This window comes from Miniopterus natalensis, chromosome 9 (genome assembly GCF_054644295.1).
Source record: "Miniopterus natalensis isolate mMinNat1 chromosome 9, mMinNat1.hap1, whole genome shotgun sequence".
NCBI lineage: Eukaryota > Metazoa > Chordata > Mammalia > Chiroptera > Miniopteridae > Miniopterus > Miniopterus natalensis.
In genome coordinates this window covers 48842889-48865496 of record NC_142089.1, presented here as the reverse complement: position 1 = coordinate 48865496, position 22608 = coordinate 48842889, and the positions used below count along the sequence as shown (strand labels likewise).

The following is a 22608-nucleotide window of genomic DNA, read 5'->3' as shown; positions in this document are numbered from 1 at the left end:
ACAATTTATTTTTTTTAATAAAAAAAATATTTTATTAGGCTTGGGGGAGAGGAGATGGATTTCCTAGTCTCGCATCTTCCCCTCTGCCACCATCCCACTTTTTGTCCTGACTGGATACTGCTCCCTAGCTCATGGATCATAGGGTAGGGACCCCAGAAACACAGGGAACAAAGAAGGGCATGGACAAGGTAAGGCCAACTCTAACAATGGAAGGATGGGAATGGGCCCAAAGTCTCCCACCCCCTCTAATTTTAGTCTAGTCAAATATCTAGGTCATCATCTGGGTCCTCTTGGTCCAGGTCATTATAAGCATCTGGCTCATAAAACATGTGGCTGGTAGCCTGGCCTAGACCACGACACAGTAGAGCCTGCTGTCTGAGAGATGAGAGAAGAATTAGTGCTGGTGAGGGTGGGTAACATGGGTCCCGTCTGAGTACCCTGTACCTGGTGACTGTGACTCCCTCTTTGTTCTCCATGTTTTCTTGGCCCAAGTCTCTTTCCCAGACCTCCTGGTTTAGTTAGTACTGAATCACCATTTGGTACCAGAAGACTCTAATACTGCTCTCATAATATTCTCAGTTTTTATTCTTAGCAGCTTGAGGGCAAGGATCCTGCCATAGTCTTGCTTCATCCACCCACACACTGGCACAGAACAGGCATCTACTAAGCCCTTATTAACCCGTCTTTTCCCTTCCCGTCTAGCTTCCTGTCCTGGAGATAGGGCCATTTCCTCAGGGTCTGGTCTGGCTCAGCCTAGACCCAGGTTGCTCTGGGGACAACTGTGGAGTTGGGACCCAAGGCTATAATGGAGAAAAAAAGATATAAAGGCTCTTTGTCATTGTTGGGGTATGGGTGGGTAGAGAACCACTCCCCAGACTTGGCTCTGGAGATGGACTTCAACCCTTATAGTCTGAGAGGTTAATCAATAACCTGTTGTCACCCCACCTCTTAGGCCCAGATGCTGGGTTCCACTCAAGGACCCAGACACATAGGCTGAAACCTTACTTTTCAGAGCTGAACTGGAAGGGCAGGGTCAGACTATCTTTGGCTTCCTTCTTTTTCCTGGACAGGTGAAGGTTAAAGGTCAAGTGACAGTGGGATCCACCTGTAGGTACAAAGGATGCTGCCACTGTGGCCCACCCCTGAATACTCCAACCCCACCCCCAACCTCTGCAGTTTTTATTCTCCTCTCTTTTTGTCAGACCCCAACTCCATTCTCTTGCTCTGACCCTGGCACTCTTAGATACCGGGGGTATGAAGATCTGGGTGGGGCTGGGACTTTAGGGGAGAGCCCCCTTGGAGATCCAGGCTGAAGTCAGGCAGGATGGAGAACAATTGGGTCTTACGTGTTGGGCAATGTTGGGGCCTCCGATAGAGAATGTGAGCCGAGGCCTGGCCCCCTGTACCACTCAGGGTCACCTCAGTCTGAGCAAGGGTGCTCAGTGCTTCCACGGGCCTGGGCCATGAAGCTCTTCATGTAGAGCTGCCATCAGGCAGGAGTCCTGATGGCTCAGAGCATGCAGGGTTTGGCAGAGTGGTGCAGGGAAGGTGAAGCAGCAGCCAGCTAAGTGAATCAAGAGCAACGGTGAGAGGACCAGAGCCTATCATCCTACACATTGCTCTCAAGACTCCCAGGGCACCCACAGGAAGGGTTTGCCCAGTGTTTGACCAGTTGAGAGGGTCTCTGAAGAGGTCATGGTGAATTAGCTGGCTGTTGATACTGGAGTCAAAACCTTCACAAAACAATTCCTCGCTCACTTCACAGCCAAGGATATGGATTTGCTCTCCACACAGTGCAGATTTCTTGATAAGCGCCTTCAAGAGACCACGCCCCTCCCACTCCACTGAGTCTTTTGCGGAGGCAGATACACATGGTGAGCCTGGGTGGGCACTGGTTGTGGTCTCACCAACACAATTTAAGTCAGCCAAAGGGCAAGATAGAACATGCAACTTGAAGTGAGAACCTATCCTCTACTGATCTATTTAGTCCTAAAATTTCACTTAATTGATTCACTCCCTTGGGTCTTGATATAAAATCTTAAATATTCTTGTGTAGGCTCAGTTATTATTAGCTAATGTAATAATGCATATTATGTAATGAATCAGGTGTAGAGAAAGGTGGTTGATGTTAGGGAGAGGGCTAGAAGCAGGGGACCTAGTTAAGGGTACAAATCAAAGAAATGACAAAAGTGGAATGAAGTTAGAGTGAGATCAAATTTGCTTATTTCATAATTTGTCTAGCTCTGGCTGCGAGCACAATTTTTGAGCTAAAATCTATTTTGTTCCTTATTAATCAAGTCTATTGTCAATTGGTTGACAGTTGGAAGTATTCCACAATAACATTTGCAGGATTATTATGAAATAATGATTATAAATTGCTGCCATTATTGAAAATTAATACAAGTAAGAATTATGCTTGATATGTATTATCTCAATGCTCAAAGCAAACCTATGAGGATAATATAGTCTATAAACTCCTTGATAAAGACCAAAACTCAATTGATCAAAATTACAGAACTTGGAAGAAGCAAAAGCAAGGTTCTAACCCAGGCTTTCTGAATGCATGTGCTCTTAACCACTAGGTGTGATGTATGGCTCCTAGTAAGAAGCACGTCAGTAATTAGCAACAGAGTGGCACCTCTTTGCTGTAGCAATATTTCACTATTTTATTTTATTTATTTTAATTACCACAGTTTTATCATACACTTTATTTTTTTAATTTATCTTTATTGTTGAAAGTATTGCAGGTGTCCCATTTTTTCCACCCAATTGACCCCCTCCACCTTGCTCCCACCCCCACCCCAGGCCTTCACCCTGTTATTGACTATGTCCATGGGTTATGCATACATGCATATGACTTCTTTGGTTAATCTCTTCCCACCCTCCATCCTCCTTCCCTCTTTCCTCTGAAATATGATCGTCTGTGGCATGCATCAATTTCTCTGGATCTATTTAGTTTGTCAGATTCTTTTTGTTCATTAGCTTCTTCTCAAACATTTCCTGTAGTGCTGGTCTGGTGGTGATGAACTCCTTCAGCTTTTTCTTGTCTGAGAAGCTCTTTATCTGACCTTCAATTCTAAATGACAGCCTTGCTGGGTAGAGCAATCTTGGCTGTAGGTTCTTGTTTTTCATCACTTTGAACGTTTCTTGCCACTTCCTTCTGGTCTGCAAAGTATCTGTTGAGAAATCAGCTGACAGTGCTATGGGTGCTCCCTTGTAGGTAACTAACTGTTTTTCTCTTGCTGCCTTTAAGATCCTCTCTTTGTCTTTAACCTTTGGCATTTTAATTATGATGTGTCTTGCTGTGAGCCTCTTTGGGTTCCTCTTGTTTGGGATTCTGTGCTTCCTAGACTTGTAAGTCTATTTCTTTCCCTAAGTAGGGGAAGTTTTCTGTCATTATTTTTTCAAATAGGTTTTTAATTTCTTGCCCTCTTTCTTCCCCTTCTGGCACACAAATAATACTAATGTTGGGCAGCTTGAAGTTGTCCCAGATGCTCCTTATACTATCTTCATATTTCTGGATTCTTTTTCCTTTTGCTCTTAAGGTTCGGTGTTTTTTGTTTCCTCATGTTCCAAATTGCTGATTTGATTCTCAGCATCCTCTACTCTACTGTTGATTCCCTGTAAATTATTCTTCATTTCAGTTCCTGTAGCCTTCATTTCAAATTGGTACTTTATTATGTCATTGATGGTCTCACTTGTTTTCATAATGCTCTTACTAATATGTTTGAGCATCCTTATAAGCATAATTCTGAACTCTGTATCTAGTAGCTTGCTTGGCTCTATTTCATTTAGTTCCTTTCCTGGAGATTTCTTCTGTTCTTTCCTTCGTGACATGTTTCTTTGCCTCCACATTTTGGCTGCTTCCTGGTGTTTCTTTCTATGTATCAGATAGAGCTGCTATGTCTCCTGGAATTTGTAGAGTGGCCTTGTGTAGTAGGTGTCCTGTAGGGTCCAGTGGCTCAGCCTCCCCAATCACCTGAGCTGGGCCTTCTAGATGCTCCCCTGTGTGGGCTGTGTGCACTGTCCTGTTGTAGTTGAGACTTGGTTGCTGTTGGCTGGGAGAAACTGATCCCCAGGCGAATTGGCTGTGAGGACCAGCTGCAGCTACAGCCAAAGAGCTGCTGGAGACACCCCTATGGAGCAGGATTTACTTCAGTGGAGCTTTGGTGTTCACAAGTGCAGCCCTTGAGTGTGTCACTAGTGGAAGTGGTAGGGCTGTAATCCAGCGTGGTAAAGTCTGACCACCAGGTGCACTGTTTCTGGGGCCTCCCGGGAGGTGCAAAGTCAGCCTGTGCCAGTGCCTTGCCCAGGGCCACCCAGCATGGGCTACTCAGCAAACCGTAGTTCGCTACTACTTGTGCTGGGTTTGGCGGTGCCCAGGAGAGGCCAAGGTATGAGCCAATGCAGCTGCCGCTAGTGCCAGGCCTGGGGCCACTTGTCAAGCCGTATGGGGCCCATGGCTGCTTGTTTGAGAGATTTTAGGAAAGTCCTAAGCATGAGGTTCCAGAGGCCACTTGCACAGAAAAGCCCCTGGAAATGGCCTGGATGAGCTGCAGGTGGGGAGGGGCGGGGCCTCTGGGAATCACGGGGCACAGCCGAAGGTGTGAGTCAGGTGTTGGCAATTCAAACATGGCGCCTGCCTGCCGGCTGTGTGCGGGGAGGACTCGCCAAAGGAGCCATGGCCTCCGACAGCCCTTCCGCATGGGAGGAAGCCGCCCTCCACCTCTCGCCCGGATCTCAGGCAGGTTAGTTCCTCCCCGAGTGTCCCGGGTCCTCTCAGGCTGCTGCCCGGCGCTGGGCTCAGAGGGAGCGTCCGAGTGAGTCCGTGCCGGGCCCTTTAGAGGAGCTGCTGGGGCTCCCGCAGCCTCCGCCACCCTCAGGGACAGTCCCCGCTGGTTTCACAGCCCGGAGTTGTGGGGACGTCTCTTCCTGGCCCTGGAGCCCTGGGCTGGGGCCTGCTGTGGGGCTGGGACCCCTCCCTCCTCCAGGAAACCCCCACTGCCAAGATTCCCTCCCGGGTTTCAACCGCGGCACCGGGTGTGGGCCCGCGGCCGAGTCTCTGATTCAGCCCCAATCCCCCCGCGTCTCCGCCCCTCCTCCTGGTCTCGCTGCTGCTTCAGCTCCCTGGCTGTGGGGCTTCTGTGCAGCCAGATCGCAGGAGGCTCTGAGTGAAGGTGGTTCTGTATTTTAGTTGTAATTTTGATGTGGTTGCAGGCGGCGGGTGCAGCTGCTACCTACATCCCCATCTTTTTCTCCAGTATTTTATTTTTGAGTGTTGAAGTCATCTATGGCACTGTTTCTAAAATTTCTTATCTTACAACCATGTCAAATTTTCTTCTCAAGATATGTCCAAAATGCTTTTTATCTGAGTACAGACTAAATATTTGCAGGTTAATAATTTATTTTTGTAAACATTTGAAAACAATCCTATAACAGCTGATCACTAGTTCCCTTCCAATTACACTCACTTATAAAAATTAATATTTTAAAAGTTATGTTAGGATAGCAATAGTAATATTTTCTCTTGAAATTTTACAGAAAGCAATGAGTTAACATTCATAAAATTCATTGTAATTCCTAGTTTAAAGGTGCTTAATTTAAAGAATGTATGGACTCTAATAAAAAGGTCAGGTGTGAAATTTATTAAACTAAAAAATAGATGTTTTTATGTGTATTAATCATGGAACAGTACTGACGCTGACTGAGACAGTGCAGCTCATTGCAATTCAGCCTCACTAGGATAATTAAGTGGAGCACAAATTGTCTAAGTAACATCAGCCTAAGGGACACAACAGAACTTAATATAAACATAAATGTCATAATTGCCATCATTTAATTTGCTGGCTGCCTGCTGAGTTGATGTAGCTGTGATAAATGCTTTAAGAGTTTTAAAGTCTGGGAAAACATCATGGGTCAAAGGGTAGGAAAGAAAGTTACATGATATAATTTTAATAGTTTTAAATATAGACTTTTTTCATTTACAGCAAGCATTATTCACTCACAACTGCAATTTTTTGTTTATATTTTTCTCATTATTTTCATAACAATAATAAACTAAATACCACTATATATACTGTCTACAACTCCTGTGTCTTTTATTTTTGTCTGTCACCCAGAAGTAGACACTATCCTGGATTTTTAAAAATATGATTCCCTTATTTTCTATTGTTCTAGCACACATATATCTATCCCTGAACCATAAGTGAATTTGTTTTGAGATTTATAAAATTGCATTATACCTTATGTCAGCTTCTGTGACTTGATTTTTTCTCTCCTCATTATGTTCCTTAGGCTTATCCATTTGTATTTTTTTGTTTGTTTCATTTATTTTCATTACTGAAAAATATTCCATTATGTGAATGTACTTCAGTTACTCATCAGTTCTCTTTTCTGTATTTGGGAAGGTTGTTTCTAGATTTTTTGGTGTGTGTTTTGTTGTTTTGTTTTGTTTGTTTTTGTGTGTGTTTAATATTATAAACAGAGCTGCTATGAACATTTTTGTATCTGTCTTTCAGGGCTCATGTGCAACAATTTCTCTGATTATATATCTAAAAATAGAATTGTTGATGGGTAGATATTAGGGCTTTTTGTCCCTAAGTGTATATATTAAAACATAAAATTTCACTGGATCTACATCCACACCCACACCTGATATTGGCAGGCTTTTTATTTGTTGCCTACCTGTACTTGTCCCATTAAAGTAGAGACAACTAGATTTTGTTTTCAAAACTATTTGGACTTAGTATCCAATTTAATTGACTCTCTAGATCAGTTTGTATAAAAATGAGCTTATATTTCTCCATTCATTTAAGTTTTCTATAAAAAAAGCTTACATTAAAATTTCATAGTATTTTACATACAGCTCTTCCAAATAGTATTACATAGCCCAAGGTGCCTTGTATTTTTTTGTTGATAGTGTGATCTAGGGAACCCCTGAAATATGCAGGTGATATCAGAAATGAGACTGGTCTTGTGGAGTGTTCCATAACTTTAGTAAAGGCAAAATTTGTTTGCCTTATGCCTGTTCTCTTAGGATAGGTGTTTTTTCAGAAAATGCCTAGGTCCCTCAATACAAAGAAATTTATGACAGCCAGCTCCACCAAGGCAACTAACATGCTTAATTTTCTACAGAGTATCCAATTTATATTTCTGTATAAGTATATCTGTATATACAATATATATGCATATGTATTACATATGTATATACTTTTTGCTTATTTGATGACATCTCCTTATAGACTATGAACTCTAGAAAACACTAATTTTATATGTCTTATTCATTCATAGACAAACCATTTACCATTCAAATTTGATGGATTTATTTATTGGTTAATTGATTTAATCCTTCAATGAATATTTATTGTTTGTTATATGCTAAGCACTATCCAACATGCTGTGAATCCAACAGTAAAGAGTTTAAATTAGACCAAAGTCTCTACTTTTATGGATCTTACAATCTATAAGGAAAAAACATATGTAAATAATTAAAATACATAGTTTCTTAGATGTTGGCAAATGCTGCGGAGAAAAAGAAAGAAAGAAGAGGGGAAAGGAGAATAAATTTAGGGCTATGGTTTTGTAGTAGTCAAGAAGGGTCTCATTTATAAGGTAACATTTTAGCAAATACCTGAAGTGCAAAAGCAACTTGTCAGTACCGAGCAGGTGACTAGATAGACAAAGTCATGTGGAAACTAAGAGGAAAATGTTGCCAGATGAGAGACTTGTAAGAATAAGTACTCCAACAAGGCCAGTATTAATGGAGTTGAATGGGGAAGAGGGAGACACAAATTACAGGAGGTGAAGTTAGAGAAGCAATAATGAACACAGATAATATATAGCACTGTGGCTCAGTTGAGGAAATTTTGGCTTCAATTCTAAATAAATATAGTCATGATTTTCAGCAGAGGAATATCATCAAACAAATTACATTTTTAAAACATCACTGACTTCTGTATTGGGTACAGATTGTAGGAGAGCCTAGGGTAAGATTAGAAAGTCCAGTTTAGAGATTTATGGAGAAATCCAGGAAAGAAATGATGGTGGCTTGGAGCAGGGTCAAGGTGGTCATTGCAGTGAAAACTAAAATGATTCTAAATAGATTATGAAGGCAGAGTGCACAGAATTTGCTGATGGGTTTAGATGCTGGGTGTGAGAGAGGAGAGCCAAGAGCGATTCCAACACTTGTGTCTCAAGTAGCAGTCACAATGCAATGAACCTTAATTTAAATGTGGAAGTAGACACAGTTTCAGATGTTTTGTTTAGGGAAGTAGAGGGGGAGAAGAAGGGAAGTTTATTTTGGAAAATGTTTTAGATATTCAAATGGCATATTCAAGTAAGTAGTTCTAGTTGCTAGGGATATAGTTTGAACACAAGGAGAAACCATATAGACAATTAGCTTCATCAGGCTTCATCTTGTTCACTGCTCTATACCCATTATCTTTCATAGGGCGTTGCCCTTAGGTGCTCAATAAATAAATATTTGACACGTGAAGGAAAAATTGCTTTATTATGAACATCTAAAATTAGGCCAGGATTTTGCCCCTATGGGAGCTGTGCAGTAAGAGCACTTGAGGATAAGGCCAGGAATTTCCTGAGCATGCAACTCCAGATCTATTCATTTTTTTACCTCTATCCATTAAGTAGCTTGCTTCCTGTGACTTGTTTGATTTGAACAGTGATGAGTCAGCTAAGATGTTAGTTAGGAAATACACCTCTAGATAAGTAAACGAGTTAAGCAGAACACAATTTAGTTTTATCTATTAGAATACCAGGTCATTTTGTGTAAAACAATAACTCTGATTTTTCAACAATTGATATTCAGATGTTTTTCTGACAAATTGGCCAAGACATTTGGCTACCTCTTGAGCCCACTCCTGGAAAGAGGAAGTTTGTTTTCCTGTTGCTCTGACAGGAAGAGGTGGATCTACTTTGTCAGAATGCAGAACCAAATTGTTAGGACACAAGCTAGAAAGGATGAGTGAGTTAGTATATGGTGCTCTTTAAAGTTATGTGTCTACATAGACAAAGTTATGTGTGTGTTTATGTGTGTTTTTTCACGTACTGAGTTTGCAGTGCTAAACAAATCTCTTATTATGAGTTGCAGGCAAACCAATTTTAAAACGCTGAAGTGACAGGTGAAACCATGGGCTATGAGATGGTCTCCAGAGACTGCCACTCACCAATGGATGATATTGGACACATTTTAGTCTTGCTAAGCCTTAGATCTTCATTTTTAAAATGGTAATGCACATTTTGCTCATAGAGTTACCTCAAATTTTACATGAATTTATATCCACCAGATGCTTTAAAGTGGCTGGTAAATAGACATTTACTACATACTAGTTATTAGTGTTAATAATGTTGTGTGTGCAATTTGGTATTTTTCTATTCTTTATTTAAAATTATGCTATTATAATCTTCCATGTCATTGAATAGTCTCCACAAGTAACATTTAAGTGTTTGTGATACTTATTGTGTATAATTATTCCAGTATTCAGGGTTATTTTTAAGAATTAATACACTGGTCTGTTTTGTTAGCACTAGTCATCATGTTCGCATTTTAAAATCTGAAGTCTGTATCATTATTTTATTGAGATGATGTTTAGTGACTCTTATATAATTAATTTGAAAACACAAATCAATTACTAACTATAAACCTAGACAGTTCTGTGCAAGTGAGCCTAAATAGGTAAATGTTTTGTGATACTGCAAATCTTAATTTGCAAGAACAATTCTCACTTTAGTTCATAGGCATTCCAAATAAATGGAATATAAACATAACGGTTTATATTGAAACTACTATCTAGGTAAGTCTGCATCAAAACTGTCATTTATCTATGATAAAATTAAAGAAGAGGAAAAACCAAAGAACTGTTCTTTGTAACAAAAACAAAATATAAAGTGTGCCATCAATACAACGTTTTGGAGAACCAGAAAAATAATCCTAATATCTTATTTTAAATGAGCTCCTCAAAGTTATCAAGGGATGTATTTAAATATGAAAGATTTTGAATAAAGTATTTGGAGTTATATTATAGCCTGTCTCTGAATCATTCTCTTGACTAATATAGACTCAGAAAGAGCTTCTTCAGCATCAAAGAATAATCTACACAAAAATATACTCATGAGTTAACATTAAATATATTGACACTTTCTTTAAGATAGCACTTTTTAAAAAAAGATTAAATATTCTGCTTTAAATATTTCATAACTAATCTATTTTTAATTTGTATTAATTTTGGTTCACTGAAAATATTTTAAGTTAACTTATAGTTGAATAAAAAATATAAATTTAAAATTCTACCCTGTGACTTATTACATATTTATAATTTATTGCATTTGAAATACATCATGTATTTACTCTGAGTTTATTTTATGAATTTAGAACTGTTTTTTAAAATAAAAAATAGCCCAGCCAGGCATGGCTCAGCAGTTGAGCATCGACCTAGGATCCAGGAGATCAGGGTTCGATTCCCGTCAGGGCACATGCCCGGGTTGCAGGCTGCAGCCAATTGATGACTCTCTCATCATTGATGTTTCTATCTCTCTCTCTACCTCTCCCTTCCTCTCTCTGAAGTCAATAAAGATATACTTTTTAAAAAATAATAAAATATATCTTTAAAAAATAAAAATTAAAAATAGCACTAATATCAGCATTTTGAAATCAGCCAAAAAATAATGAAAATTATTACAGTCACTAATTTTATATGGTCAGTTAACATTGACTAGTTGTAGCATAGTTTCCTTAATTATTTCCTTTTAGTTGAGTTGGTAAGTTGTTCTTAATATGTGAATCCTATAATTAAAGTGGTTGTAATTAATTTGTTGCACAAAACTTGTCAAAATTTAGGGATGTTTTTGTTTTTGTTTTTTTAGGATATTAGTAAAGAATGAGAACTACTGAGTCAAAAGATGAGAATACTTTTAAGGCTATTGATAAATGAGAAGTTACTTTCCAAATCAGCTTAAGTGTTTAATTTTGTTTTGTTTAACTAATTAATCAGCTAACGACTGAGGAGAATTTGCAGTAGGAGACCACTGTGTCAAGGCATTGCTGCTTAACAATATCCACATGATAGATTATCACACTGGGTGTCAATGAATAAATATAGACTATGACAAAATGACATATCAACAACTGCACGAGACAGGGTCTTTCCCTGAGGAAACTTACTGCCTAGTGTGGGGCATTCTACACAAATAGCATCACTGAGGAAGACCCGGGTAAGAATCAAAACAGATAAGTAAAGTCAAAGGGACACAAATAAAATATTAAATTCCATGAACAATCGTAAATCACAGAGCAAATGGTGTTTCTCATCACTAATGCATACTCATAATGTGAAAAGACTTTTAGATTATTCTTATTTTGTCCCTTAATAGACCATTATATTGAATCTCTATTTTATTTATAACTGAAAAATGTACATCAAATTTTTCTTCTTCTTCCCCCAAATTTATTTACTTGATCAATCTTATCAATATCAGCACATTTCTAATATAATAGATAATATAATTATAAGATAATATAAATTATCTTAAAAATTATTGTGCAAAATAAATTTCGACATGTAGCAAAAAATCCATGTGCTAGATAAAACTACAGACATTCTTACCCTTGTATGAAAACCTGCCAATATCAGCAAGCTAAAGTTATCTAATAATTAAATTTGAAAGTAAAACCAGAACTGATAGTTTTACTAATAAAGCTATTTATTCTAACTATTTCACTTAAGATGTCAACTACTTAGAAACCACAAGACTTTATCAATAAGCCACATTTGTTTCACTCACAGCCTGGGACTGTATTACAAAAACACATGTGATAGTTACAAATTAATAAAAATTCCCATTATCACTTACAGCATGTTGGGATGCTTTTTTCATGTTATGCTGTTAAATAATATGTTATTCTTTAATGACTATCCCCATAATCTATAAAAGTCACCATGTCAACTCTCTAGAAACATTTCAGTAACCCTTTGAAAGTCCTTATGGATTTCTTTAAAATCTTGAAGGCTTGTCATTATTTTTAATAGACTAAACAAAACACTCAGAAGATAGAGTCATGAGCAGTTAAATCACTTGGATTTGGGTTTACCACACACAGGTACTTTCATGTAGCATTTATATTTTAATCAGAGATGATCTCTTTAATTTAATTTACAACTTGAGGATCCATTATAATAAGTTCAATATGCTCTAAGACTTTGGATAGATATCCAACATTTAAGCTATTATCTCATAATAAATGTTGAGAAAAAACTTAGTTGCCCTAATTTTGTTTTAATGCCTGGACTCAATAAATAAGTGAAAGAAAATAATATGAAAATAAAAATTCTAATTTTGATATTTTTGTTATACTTATGTATAAAAAAAGTTATAATTTCAATTAACTGATAGGTTCTTGAAAACTGTAACTTTAAGCAAAATGACATATAGCCTAACCAATTTTACCATAGTCTAATTGGTATAAACAACAGTTAAGTTCCTATGACATATTTCTGGTCATAAGAACATCACCAAATTTCTACATTTTGAATATTAGTCATTGAAATAAATGTGAGCTATACATACATTTAAGAAAGATGAATAAAAACAAGAAAGATAATTATTTTCCAACTGCTTATTCTAGTTCAGGGTCCCAGGTGGGCAGAGCCTGTCCTGGTAGCTGAGGGTACAAGGTGGGACCCACCCGGAACAGGATGCCCTCTATCACAGGGCACTCTCACATACTGCCACACACTCAGGCTGCGACAATGTGGGCACACCAGTTCCCCTCAGGTGCACATTGTTAGCATATGGGAGGAAACCTGAATCTCAGAGAAACCCAGACATCGGGAGAACGTGCCCAGCACACACACAGTGGCCCCAGCCAGAACTGACTTTTCCCCCACTCATCAACATTATAATGAAAGGACATTGAACAAAATGTTATTCGAGGACCTGCTGTACACACACACACACACACAACACGCATATATGCACATATGTGTATATTCATATGTGTATGTATGTGTAAATGTATATTTAATTCCCTAAAGTGCAGTTCAGAGCCATGTGTAGGTAGCCCTGTCTTATACTAATGCTCTTACTTCCTGCCTGAGCTTCTGTGTTCCTCTGCTGACAGTCTCTGATCATTACCTACTTAGAGTCAAGAGTAAATTAAGTCAAGGTGTTATGTTGATACAAAGAACCCATTTATAGACTGCCATGATAGCCATGCGTTTGTCCCAGTGTATCACAACTCTGTCGCCTTCAGCTCTCTCAAATCTGTATCATTGGTAGTTTGAAAACATTTATCAGCTGGGATTAGGTTTACCTATGGTTAAAAGGAGGTCCCCAATAACAATGGCTCAAACAAGCTAGAAGGTTATTATTATTATTATCATTATTATTATTTTACATTAAAGAAAACTAGGGTAGCCCATTCTGGGAAGCGACACTGGTTTATCTCTCTACCGAAGGAGCCTATGGCTTTCTCCTAGACCAAGGTAACTGCTAAAGTTCTGTTTTTTACCAATATGTGATAAGTAGCAGGATGGAAAAAGCAGGGAGAAAAAAATTAGTCTACTTAAAAGAGGTTTCCAAAAGTAAGATGCAAAGCTTATGCTTATGCCTCAAGGACAAGAACTTAGTCTTAACAGTCCCAGCTCCAAGGTAGACTAGAAAATGCAATTTTTATTTTAAGAGGCCAAGCTCCCAGCTTCAAGCTCAGAGTACCACTTCTTTCCTTATGAAGGAAGGGGGGAATAAATATTTGTTAGGGAAGCATCCAGCAATCCCTGCCACGTCCTCATGGCAGGCTACATTCTGTGTGCTATTATTGACAATTATTTCTTTGTATTGATTTTTTGTTTATCCTTGCTTAACTCTAGAATTACTAAAAACATGCCATGTCAACTTTTATGGTTCAAGGAACAAGATTGCTTGAAGGATAACCCTTAGGATTTATTCTGGGTTTCCAAAAATAGCTTGGATTAGGGATTCTCTTTCCATTAGGAGGAAGTTTTCTTTCCTGACCCAACCACCCTCAGGAAAACTTTTAACCTCCCAAGGGCCTTATAGTCAAAAAATGATGTTAAGTAGCTAGTTCAGAATACCAAATTCCTTGACTCCCTAGAGTCTGCTACCCTCTGAAAAAGCTATTTTCTTAGGCTTGTGCTATAAGAAGGGAGACCAGAGGACCAGGTCCCCTACACTGGACTCCAAATCCACAAGGTATGGCCAGCAAAGAAAGCATCTATCCAAATAAATGAACAGCTCCAAGGTCAGCAATAGAAGAGGAGAGGCACTGACCCTTCGGTCTTCCATCATCCCCAGGGGAGGGGTGCTGCTGGAGGCTTCTCTGCTGGACATGAAGTACAGATGTGCCTTCCAGTGGAGAGGGCTCAGCTTTCCCTTTTGGTGGGGCAAGTAAGAGAACAATCTTGTCAGTGGCAGAGGAAGGAATTTTCCATCAACTTGGGTGCCAGAAAGTCTGAATTTTGAAATCAGCTATTGACAATGGTTGTCTGGGAAAGTACTTGGGTACCTTTGGGCACCAGGAGAAGTGAGATTTGGCACAGCCCCTCCTGGTGAAGAAAGCAGAGGAGCATCTCCAAGTCCCAGCTGGCTCACTGTCCAGGAAACCCAGAGTTAGACCCTAAAACCATTTTATTGCGCTATAATTCTAAATCTCCAGACTGTCGCTCAGAGTATACCATGGAGCAGACACTCATGTTGGCTGGAGAAGTAATGAATGAGGAGAGGATATCTGAGGCTACATCTAAAAGCAACATTGAGAAATATATCAAAACTTGAAGTATTTGCTTCTTTCTTTCAATAACAAAAGCCACCTTTATGTAGATTTGTTAACCTGTCAATGTGTGCTTTCTCATGAAAGATCAAGCCTTTCTTTGATTACCAAGGATACTAAGTGGGCTGGTTTTTAAATTTTTACTTTATTTCTTGAAATCTGATTCCAATCACCTAATTAGAATAGTTTCCCTTAATCTAATTTTTTAAAATTCCTTATAAAACACAGACCATTTTAACTGGTTTGTAGCATGTGGAAGAGCAGAAAGGACAAGCATAGAGGGTGCTATGTTTTTTGCTCTGATATAGATATCAGGCCAGGTAGATAAAGCAATGCCTTTGGTTTCAGAAGATAAAGCAGTTTGACATCCCTTGGGCAAATGCAGTCCCTGGAATCAGTGAGGTGATTGTAGCAGTGATAAATATGAACTGGAGCACAGTTCTCCAGATAAAGCAGGGCATGTAAAAATATTTTATATTCTATTGTTCCAGGTATTAGATAGGTTATACAGATTATTGCTTTTTTTGGATAATAATATTTGGAGATGACTCAGTGCTAGAGTGACTTGCTACTCTAATAACAGGTTATTAGGTTGAGAGAAAATATACATTAAAACTTACATCTGGGCAAGTTACTTTACCATATATATACTTCTTCACTGCTATGTAGCCCTCAACATAAACCAGGAAGTTACTATTTAAAGATTCTAATAAAATAGATGAGTTATTTGGCATGTTATCTCTCAGTAACTTTCTTGCACAGTGAAATTATAAGGCACACTTTAAATTCAAGGATAACTTTTTTGTTAGGATCAAACATTTTATGATGACAGAGATACAAAATTGATCCATTCTGTTGACAGCCTTGTAAGTTCTTACGGAAAAATAAATAAAAGAGAAAAAGATGGGATTTAGCCATTTTATTGACAAGGATAGTAAGGAAAGGGAACAAAATTAGTATGTTTACAGGACAAGTTCTAAGATCATAATCATATGGTTCCTCTCAAATGCTATGGTAATGCACCACAGAACACTAAAGTCATCACTTAAAAATTGTACATATAACCTTAACAATCTTAGTTCTGAAAGTGTAAAGAGTGCATATTATTAATTTTAGCCTTCAAAAACAAAAAGAAGACAGTTAACAGAGGTTTAAGGTTTTGAGTAATATGCATTATTATAAAGTTTTCAACAGTACTTTCTGGAAAGTATAAATAAAAACATTTTTATTCTCACAAATATAGAAGTGATGAGGGACATATTTAGGACATATATTGCTAATAATAAACTACTGAAATTATTAAAATAAAGTAAATGAAAAGCCACAAAAAAGTAATATGGCCAATAGTATACAATAATCTAATTGAAATCAAATAAAAACTACTTATGAAAGTGTTTAATCAGTAGCCCATTTTTTTAAGAAGGAGATAAGTGCCAAGGTTAACATAAATGTTCACTGCATATGTTGGAATTTCATTTTTATCTTCTAATTTAATTAGGCAAAATGACAAAGCACTTTAAGAAAGTATCTCAACCTCAGGATTAAATGTCAATTATGTTGATAATAATTTAACTCCAATTTCTATCTTTCACAGCTAAATAATTTCACATATAGCCAGCATTGTTACTATTACAGCTTAGAATTATTTTCATTTTAAACATATGTATTTTTATTAGAAAATATACTTAAAAGTAAGTATATTTTACTAGATACCTGAATATCTATTAATGAAACAAAATAAACAAACAAAACAACAATTCTTCATTCTTCCAAAGTTCTGGGATCAGTTATCACATTTGTCACAAAAATAAAGTAATATGAGAATTTTTCTACACCATTTTCCTTACACCTTAAATAATTATGTTTAAATTTCACAAATAAGATTCATTTACAAAACACATCATTTAAAATACCTTTTCCATCTCTAGAATTCCATTCATAGAAAGAAATGTTCTTGGAACTATCACCAAAATTGATTATTCCAGATTTCCATCTTGCAAGTCATTCAATAAAACAATTGTGTTTATCTAATTTCATGTGACAAAGAAGCTTGTTTTAACTGACAGATTTTTAAAATAGCATTATAGTCTGTAACTGAAAATAGTCATTTAGAATAAAATTTGTAAAATCAATATTTAAGAATTTTGGATAAAAAACTAGTGCAAGTGGGTTTTGAATAATTTTTAAGACATGTGGAAACTTAACTCTGTACTTTAACTCTTGATTTACTATGTTAATTTATAAGTTATATGACAATGATGCCTTTACATCACCATGACTTTTAGAAGAGAAAATGGTTACCTTTAGAGCTCTTTAATTATTTCTGTGTTGGCAAAATTATATTAGAAATTGGTTGGCCACAGTACTGTTCATACCATTTGTGGTTATAGATAGAGATATGGAGAAAACTCATAGCCTGATGCCCACCTTTAATATTTGTTAATGAAATAAATTACAAATGATTAGAAGCTAATATGTTTTATTTAGACTTCCAAATAGCTTTCTAGTTTTTTAAGCCAATCACTTCTCACTGAAGGATATTAATAAAACAGATTACAATGAAAAAATTAAATCTTGCCTGAGATTAAAGATTTGTGACTAAGTAGAATTTAAAAACTAAGAATAAAAAGAGAATTCTCTATGTGGTAGGAAGATAATAATAATGCGCCCTGCAGAGCTGAGCCAGAGACTTCTCCCTTCAATATGCACGTTACTAATAATGATGATCCTGAGTTCCAAGCAACTAAACTACGCTGACAGTACATAATTACAGCGTTTAATTTTCCTAAAAAGAAACTGAGTAATTGTGGGGATTGTAAGAAGGTATAATAAACTAGTGATTGCAGAACACAAAAGTAGATGAAATGTAAAGTACAATGTAGCACATATCTAAAGAAATAAATTAAATTACTTGTACATCCCGATTGATTCTATAACCTCTCAGGATACTATTTTGGACGACTTAATGCAGAAGAGCAATTAACTCTGAATAAATCAATGCTCCAACATGTTAAAAGCATAGCTAAAAACTATAACACTATTAAATAGAAGGTGATTTTGGCATGATTTATATCTTTAAAGTGCTGTACTTTTTAAAAAATGAGGACAGTTTAATATTTCTGTAACATGGAAAAAGTCCAAACAAAGGAAAATACATTAATAAAATAACTTAGAAGTTGGTCACAATGCAAACAATTAGCATAATGCATATTTATTTATTTATTTTATTTTTAATCGTGCTTGGCTCAAAAAATATCAGTTCTTGTTTAGGTGCTAATTGATAAATCTTTAAGAACAGAAACCACAGGAGAGAAAAAAAATTATACAGAACAGGAATATTCGCAAATGTTAAACAGAATAATGGAAAGATTTAGTAAGTTTTCTTAAGGTCACAAAACAATTGCATTACCAAACTGGGAAGGAACTCAGATCTCCTCCCTTCCAGTCAACTTCGAAAATTACCAGATGCTTTTTGCACCTCCTTTCACTAAAAAAAAAAAACTAGTAGCATAAAAGCTAGTCAAGTGTTTCTGTTCATAGTTTGGGAAACTCAATTTTAAATTTTTTTAAATAACGGGTTGTTGTTTTTTTTAAGTAGAGCATGAAATTGTTAAAAAATACCTAAGCAGAAACGTGTATTAAACTTAATAACTTACATTTGATGCAAATGTTGACAGACGTTAAATAGGCTCAATACAGATTAGAGAGATGCAAATTTCCAGATAGCTGGTTTGAAAGTTGTAGCATCTTTATACTGACTATTTAAGATCATAAGTTTAACACTAGACAAAAACAAACAAAACAAAAACATAGTTCTCCACTGTTTGGAAACCATAAATTACTCTACAAATAAGTAAGTGTTCACCTGGCTTTTAAAAAATTAAGTGTAAAAGATTGATATTTGCTATATCCCAATAACATGAAATGTGTCTGGAATGTAAAAGACCTTTGAGGCAAACAATTTCCAGATAATCTCCAAAAATAAAAAGTTCTATTTTTGATATATTTTACTATGCACTGTTGTGGATATTTATTGATTTGTTTATCCATTTAAATGACACATTTTTTTATTACATATCTATCATTCTCAAGGGACTGTGAGGTGTGATGGAGGAAAAATAAAAGCTATGTTTTTTACCTTCAAATTCTAAGAGATTAGCTTAAGAACCATGAAGACAAGTCCCTTACAGGACCTCAGTCCCTACCTATTTGTGGGAGTTCCCTTACACTGTGGGGCTGATGTCCCACTTTGGTCAAGCTTTCCTTGGTTTCAACATTGAGTATGTTGCAATCAGATTACCCTTCCCAACCTCACATATAACTGAGTTTTTCTTTTTTACCTTATTACAGCTCTTTTGTCAAATGTACACTGTTAATTCTGGGTTTGACTAAAATTGACCTATGGTGGAAAAATCTGCCTGGTAAATTGTAATACTATTGATGGTACTGTGGGAATAGAGATAATATGAAGGAATGAACTACTAAAGTAACAAATTGGTGAAAAATTTTTCATAAATTGAGAAAAGTCAAATGACTTGTGAGTCATAACAGTATTTAGAGGTATAGTCACAGAGCTGGCCAAACACTTAGAATCCAGCACTATTATTAACACTTAGGTGAGGAATTAGACTCTCTAACAGAGGCCTCATGGAGGGGGTCCAAAAACAGCATATGTTCCTTGTGCCACTCTCTGTGGGAACCATAAATACACCTTTGGAGAAAGACTTCATATCAGTTGTGCACTAATTTCCTATACTTAGATGTGTTGAATATTAAAGATATGGAATACCCAATAGATCTGACACTTGTATTAATAACCTTAGCAACCCACTGTGATATAGCAGGGCAGGCATTGTTATTTCCATGTTACTATAGGTGAAATGGCCCCTAAAGAGATTAAAGAATATATTCAAAGTAAGTAGAGCTAAACCCAGGTCTTCACAGTGACTACCTTCTATAGCAAACCTCAACCAGACCAAGAACCTCTCAAGGAAATTCTGCCTAATTTGGCATCTTATACACAGACCCAATATAAAGCTAATCATGGGTTTGATAAGATCTCACATTGCAGTATGAGCGTACATAATAGTGTATTAAAACCACAATTGAGTAGTCAGCTTAAAATGACTTCACTTCCATGTGCTATACTTAGGCAAAAATCAAGCTCTGATTGTCATATCTTCAAAAGTTAGACCTGTCTCAATGGTAACGAAGTGAAAATTATTGATAAAGTTTAAACTTACCATTATATAGTCTTTGAGAATACTTTTTAAAAATATGCTTTTCTGTCACTGATAATTGAAATATTTGTGTTGGGAGGTAGAGGTATTGAGAAAGAAAAAAAAAGAAACTCATGGACATGGACAACAGTGTGGTGATTATGGGGGGAGCAGTTTGTAGGTAGAAGAGGGAATAGAGGAGATAAATGGTGATGGGGAAAAAGCAAATGAAATAAAAATAAAATTTTAAATGTTTCTTTTTCAACGATATAAAGACAATGGATCCAGAATTATACAGTTATTATCTCATATCTATCCCTTAAAAATAGTCTTAAGTAATATGTTTTCAATTAATTTTAATTTTTACAAAGAACAATCTTAAAACTGTAAGCATCACTAAACACCTCATGCTTGTCTGTGTGCTATCTTGTATTTTCTTGATAAAAAATATATGAATAAACTTTTAAATTACGCACATGCAAAAGAGAAGCTCGAAAAATATCTTTTCCAAAAAATTTAATTTTAACCTTGCCAACTTTTAAGCAATTATAGAGAATAATATTTTTAATTGGCTAGTTCTATTATCTTTAGGATAAAAACAAAAAGTAAGCATAGATAGCTGATTTGTAAACTATTTTAAGATAATGATTTCAAATATAAGCACTGTGTTTCAGTTTATAAATTATCTCAGAAAATAATATTTTTCTATATTTGTGCCTTTTGAATAATGAGTATATTCAATGACTTTGAAAAAACTAGCTTCACATAAATGGAGGCAGGTCATTAGAATGCCTTAAACTTTATATTATAAAACTGGCTTCATTACATTTACTTTTTTTTTCCTTCAAAGCTACCCCTCATTTTATCTTTTCTATCTTTGTGAATAGTTCCAACTCTCTTCTGCTCACACAACTAGAAAACCTTCGCAGCCTTTTGTCTCAGACATACCCCTCAACCTTAGCAAGGCAACCTCACATCAATTTGTCTTTATCTAATCCTTTCTGGAATTCCTATCTCCCCATCCAAATACTCCTACTCTTGTACAGGCATTTTGAGTTTATTTCCTAGACTATCTGGCTTTCCTGCCTTTGATGTCTCCTTAACATCCCTCATTCAGACTGCTGCCAGAGATTTTTCACTGAATCACTGTCCAATAAAAAAAAAAAAAAGGAAATTACTAAAAGAAAACCAATTATCAATGGAATAAAATCCAAATCTTATTTCTTTCTGTGTGGCATTTAGGGCATTCAAACTACCTTTTAGGCCCTCTGAATAGATGACTGGTGAATTCTCATTTTCACAACACCCTCCTGAGGGTGTACTATAGAAGGAACACAGCAGGGTGACTGAGAGCATCACTCAGGGGCAAAATAGCCTGGATTTGAATTAAAGCCAGTCACTTAGACTAATTGTGTGACCCTGGGCAAGTCACAGCATACCTCTGTTCCTCATTTCCCTCATCTATTGTGGTAACTCTTTTAGGAGATTTTTGTAGGAGTTAAATTAAGCTAGAAAAGGGCCTAGAAAAATACAATGGAGAGCCAGGAAAACATGTCTATATATTGATACTTATCTCATTATAACTTGTGTCATTGTGACTAGTTTTAGTTGCATTAGTTTATAACCTTTTTGGAGTCCAAGAGCCATGTGTTGTTCATCTTTGTGAGGATACTCCTCACGCAAAATAGATTCTCAATAGATGTTCGTTAAATTAAACAGAATATATATGAAATACAACAAAGATGTCCCGAATTCTTTAAAGGTAAAGTGACTTGTGTTAATGGCAGAAACATCAGTCGTTTCTTTTCTTTAAATAAACTTTTTTGAGGTATAATCTTCTTACAACAAATGCACCAATTTTAAGAGTGGAGTTCAGTGAATTCTGATAAACACATGCTTTCAGGTGACCTCCATTCCAATCAAGATGTAGAATATTTCCACTGTCCCAAATTTTCCTGTGTGTTTCTCTGCAGTCAATGCCCACTTCCCACCTGGACCTGAGGCAACCACTGATCTGCTTTCTGTCATTATAGACTAGCTTTCCCTGCGATTATTTTTTTAAAAGCTATAATTGCTTCTATGTTTCAACCTGAATCATTGGTTTCTCTATAATATATAGTAGCGTAAACAAGGAAGATTATATATGACGCACCAGATGTCCTGGTGTGTGTGTGGGGGGGGGGGGGGGGGGGGGAGTTATGGGTAAATTTTAACTGAAAATTGAAAACCACATTTTGTAACTCCAAAGCCATTTAATCCTTGAAACTTGGCTTTTTTTTGATTGTTTGTTTTAACTCAGTCGTTTTAGGCACAATGCTAACCTCTGGCAAGATAGAGAATATCCCTGATTTGCGCTCTGGAACCCTGAGGCCCAACAAGGTGAGCCCTGAATACTGGCCTTGAATGCCGCATTGTTTGGAGTCAGGGCTCCTCTCTACTTTTTGGCCCATAGTTTTTATGGAAATTTATCAGTGGGTAAAACAGGCAATATCGTGACATTTAAGCTGCAGGGAGGCCCCCTGGACCTGTTCAGCTCCGCACGCCCTCTCAGGTGGGACACCGCAGGGGTGTCTGAAGTGCTTTGGCTAC

At 36.7% G+C, this 22608-nt stretch overlaps 1 protein-coding gene and 1 pseudogene across 1 annotated transcript in view; one reads left to right on the top strand and one right to left on the bottom strand.

Moving 5' to 3' along the window:
* Positions 1 to 260: 260 nt before the first annotated feature.
* Positions 261 to 14361, bottom strand: LOC107543165 (elongator complex protein 5-like; annotated as a pseudogene).
* A 7971-nt stretch (positions 14362 to 22332) lies between these two features.
* ADGRL4 (adhesion G protein-coupled receptor L4) overlaps positions 22333 to 22608 on the top strand; it is a 90628-nt gene continuing 90352 nt past the window's right edge. Inside the window, exon 1 of the mRNA XM_087820718.1 lies at positions 22333 to 22398. Within this exon, the coding sequence (XP_087676844.1) occupies positions 22333 to 22398 (66 nt within the window). The remainder of the gene's footprint in view (positions 22399 to 22608) is intronic.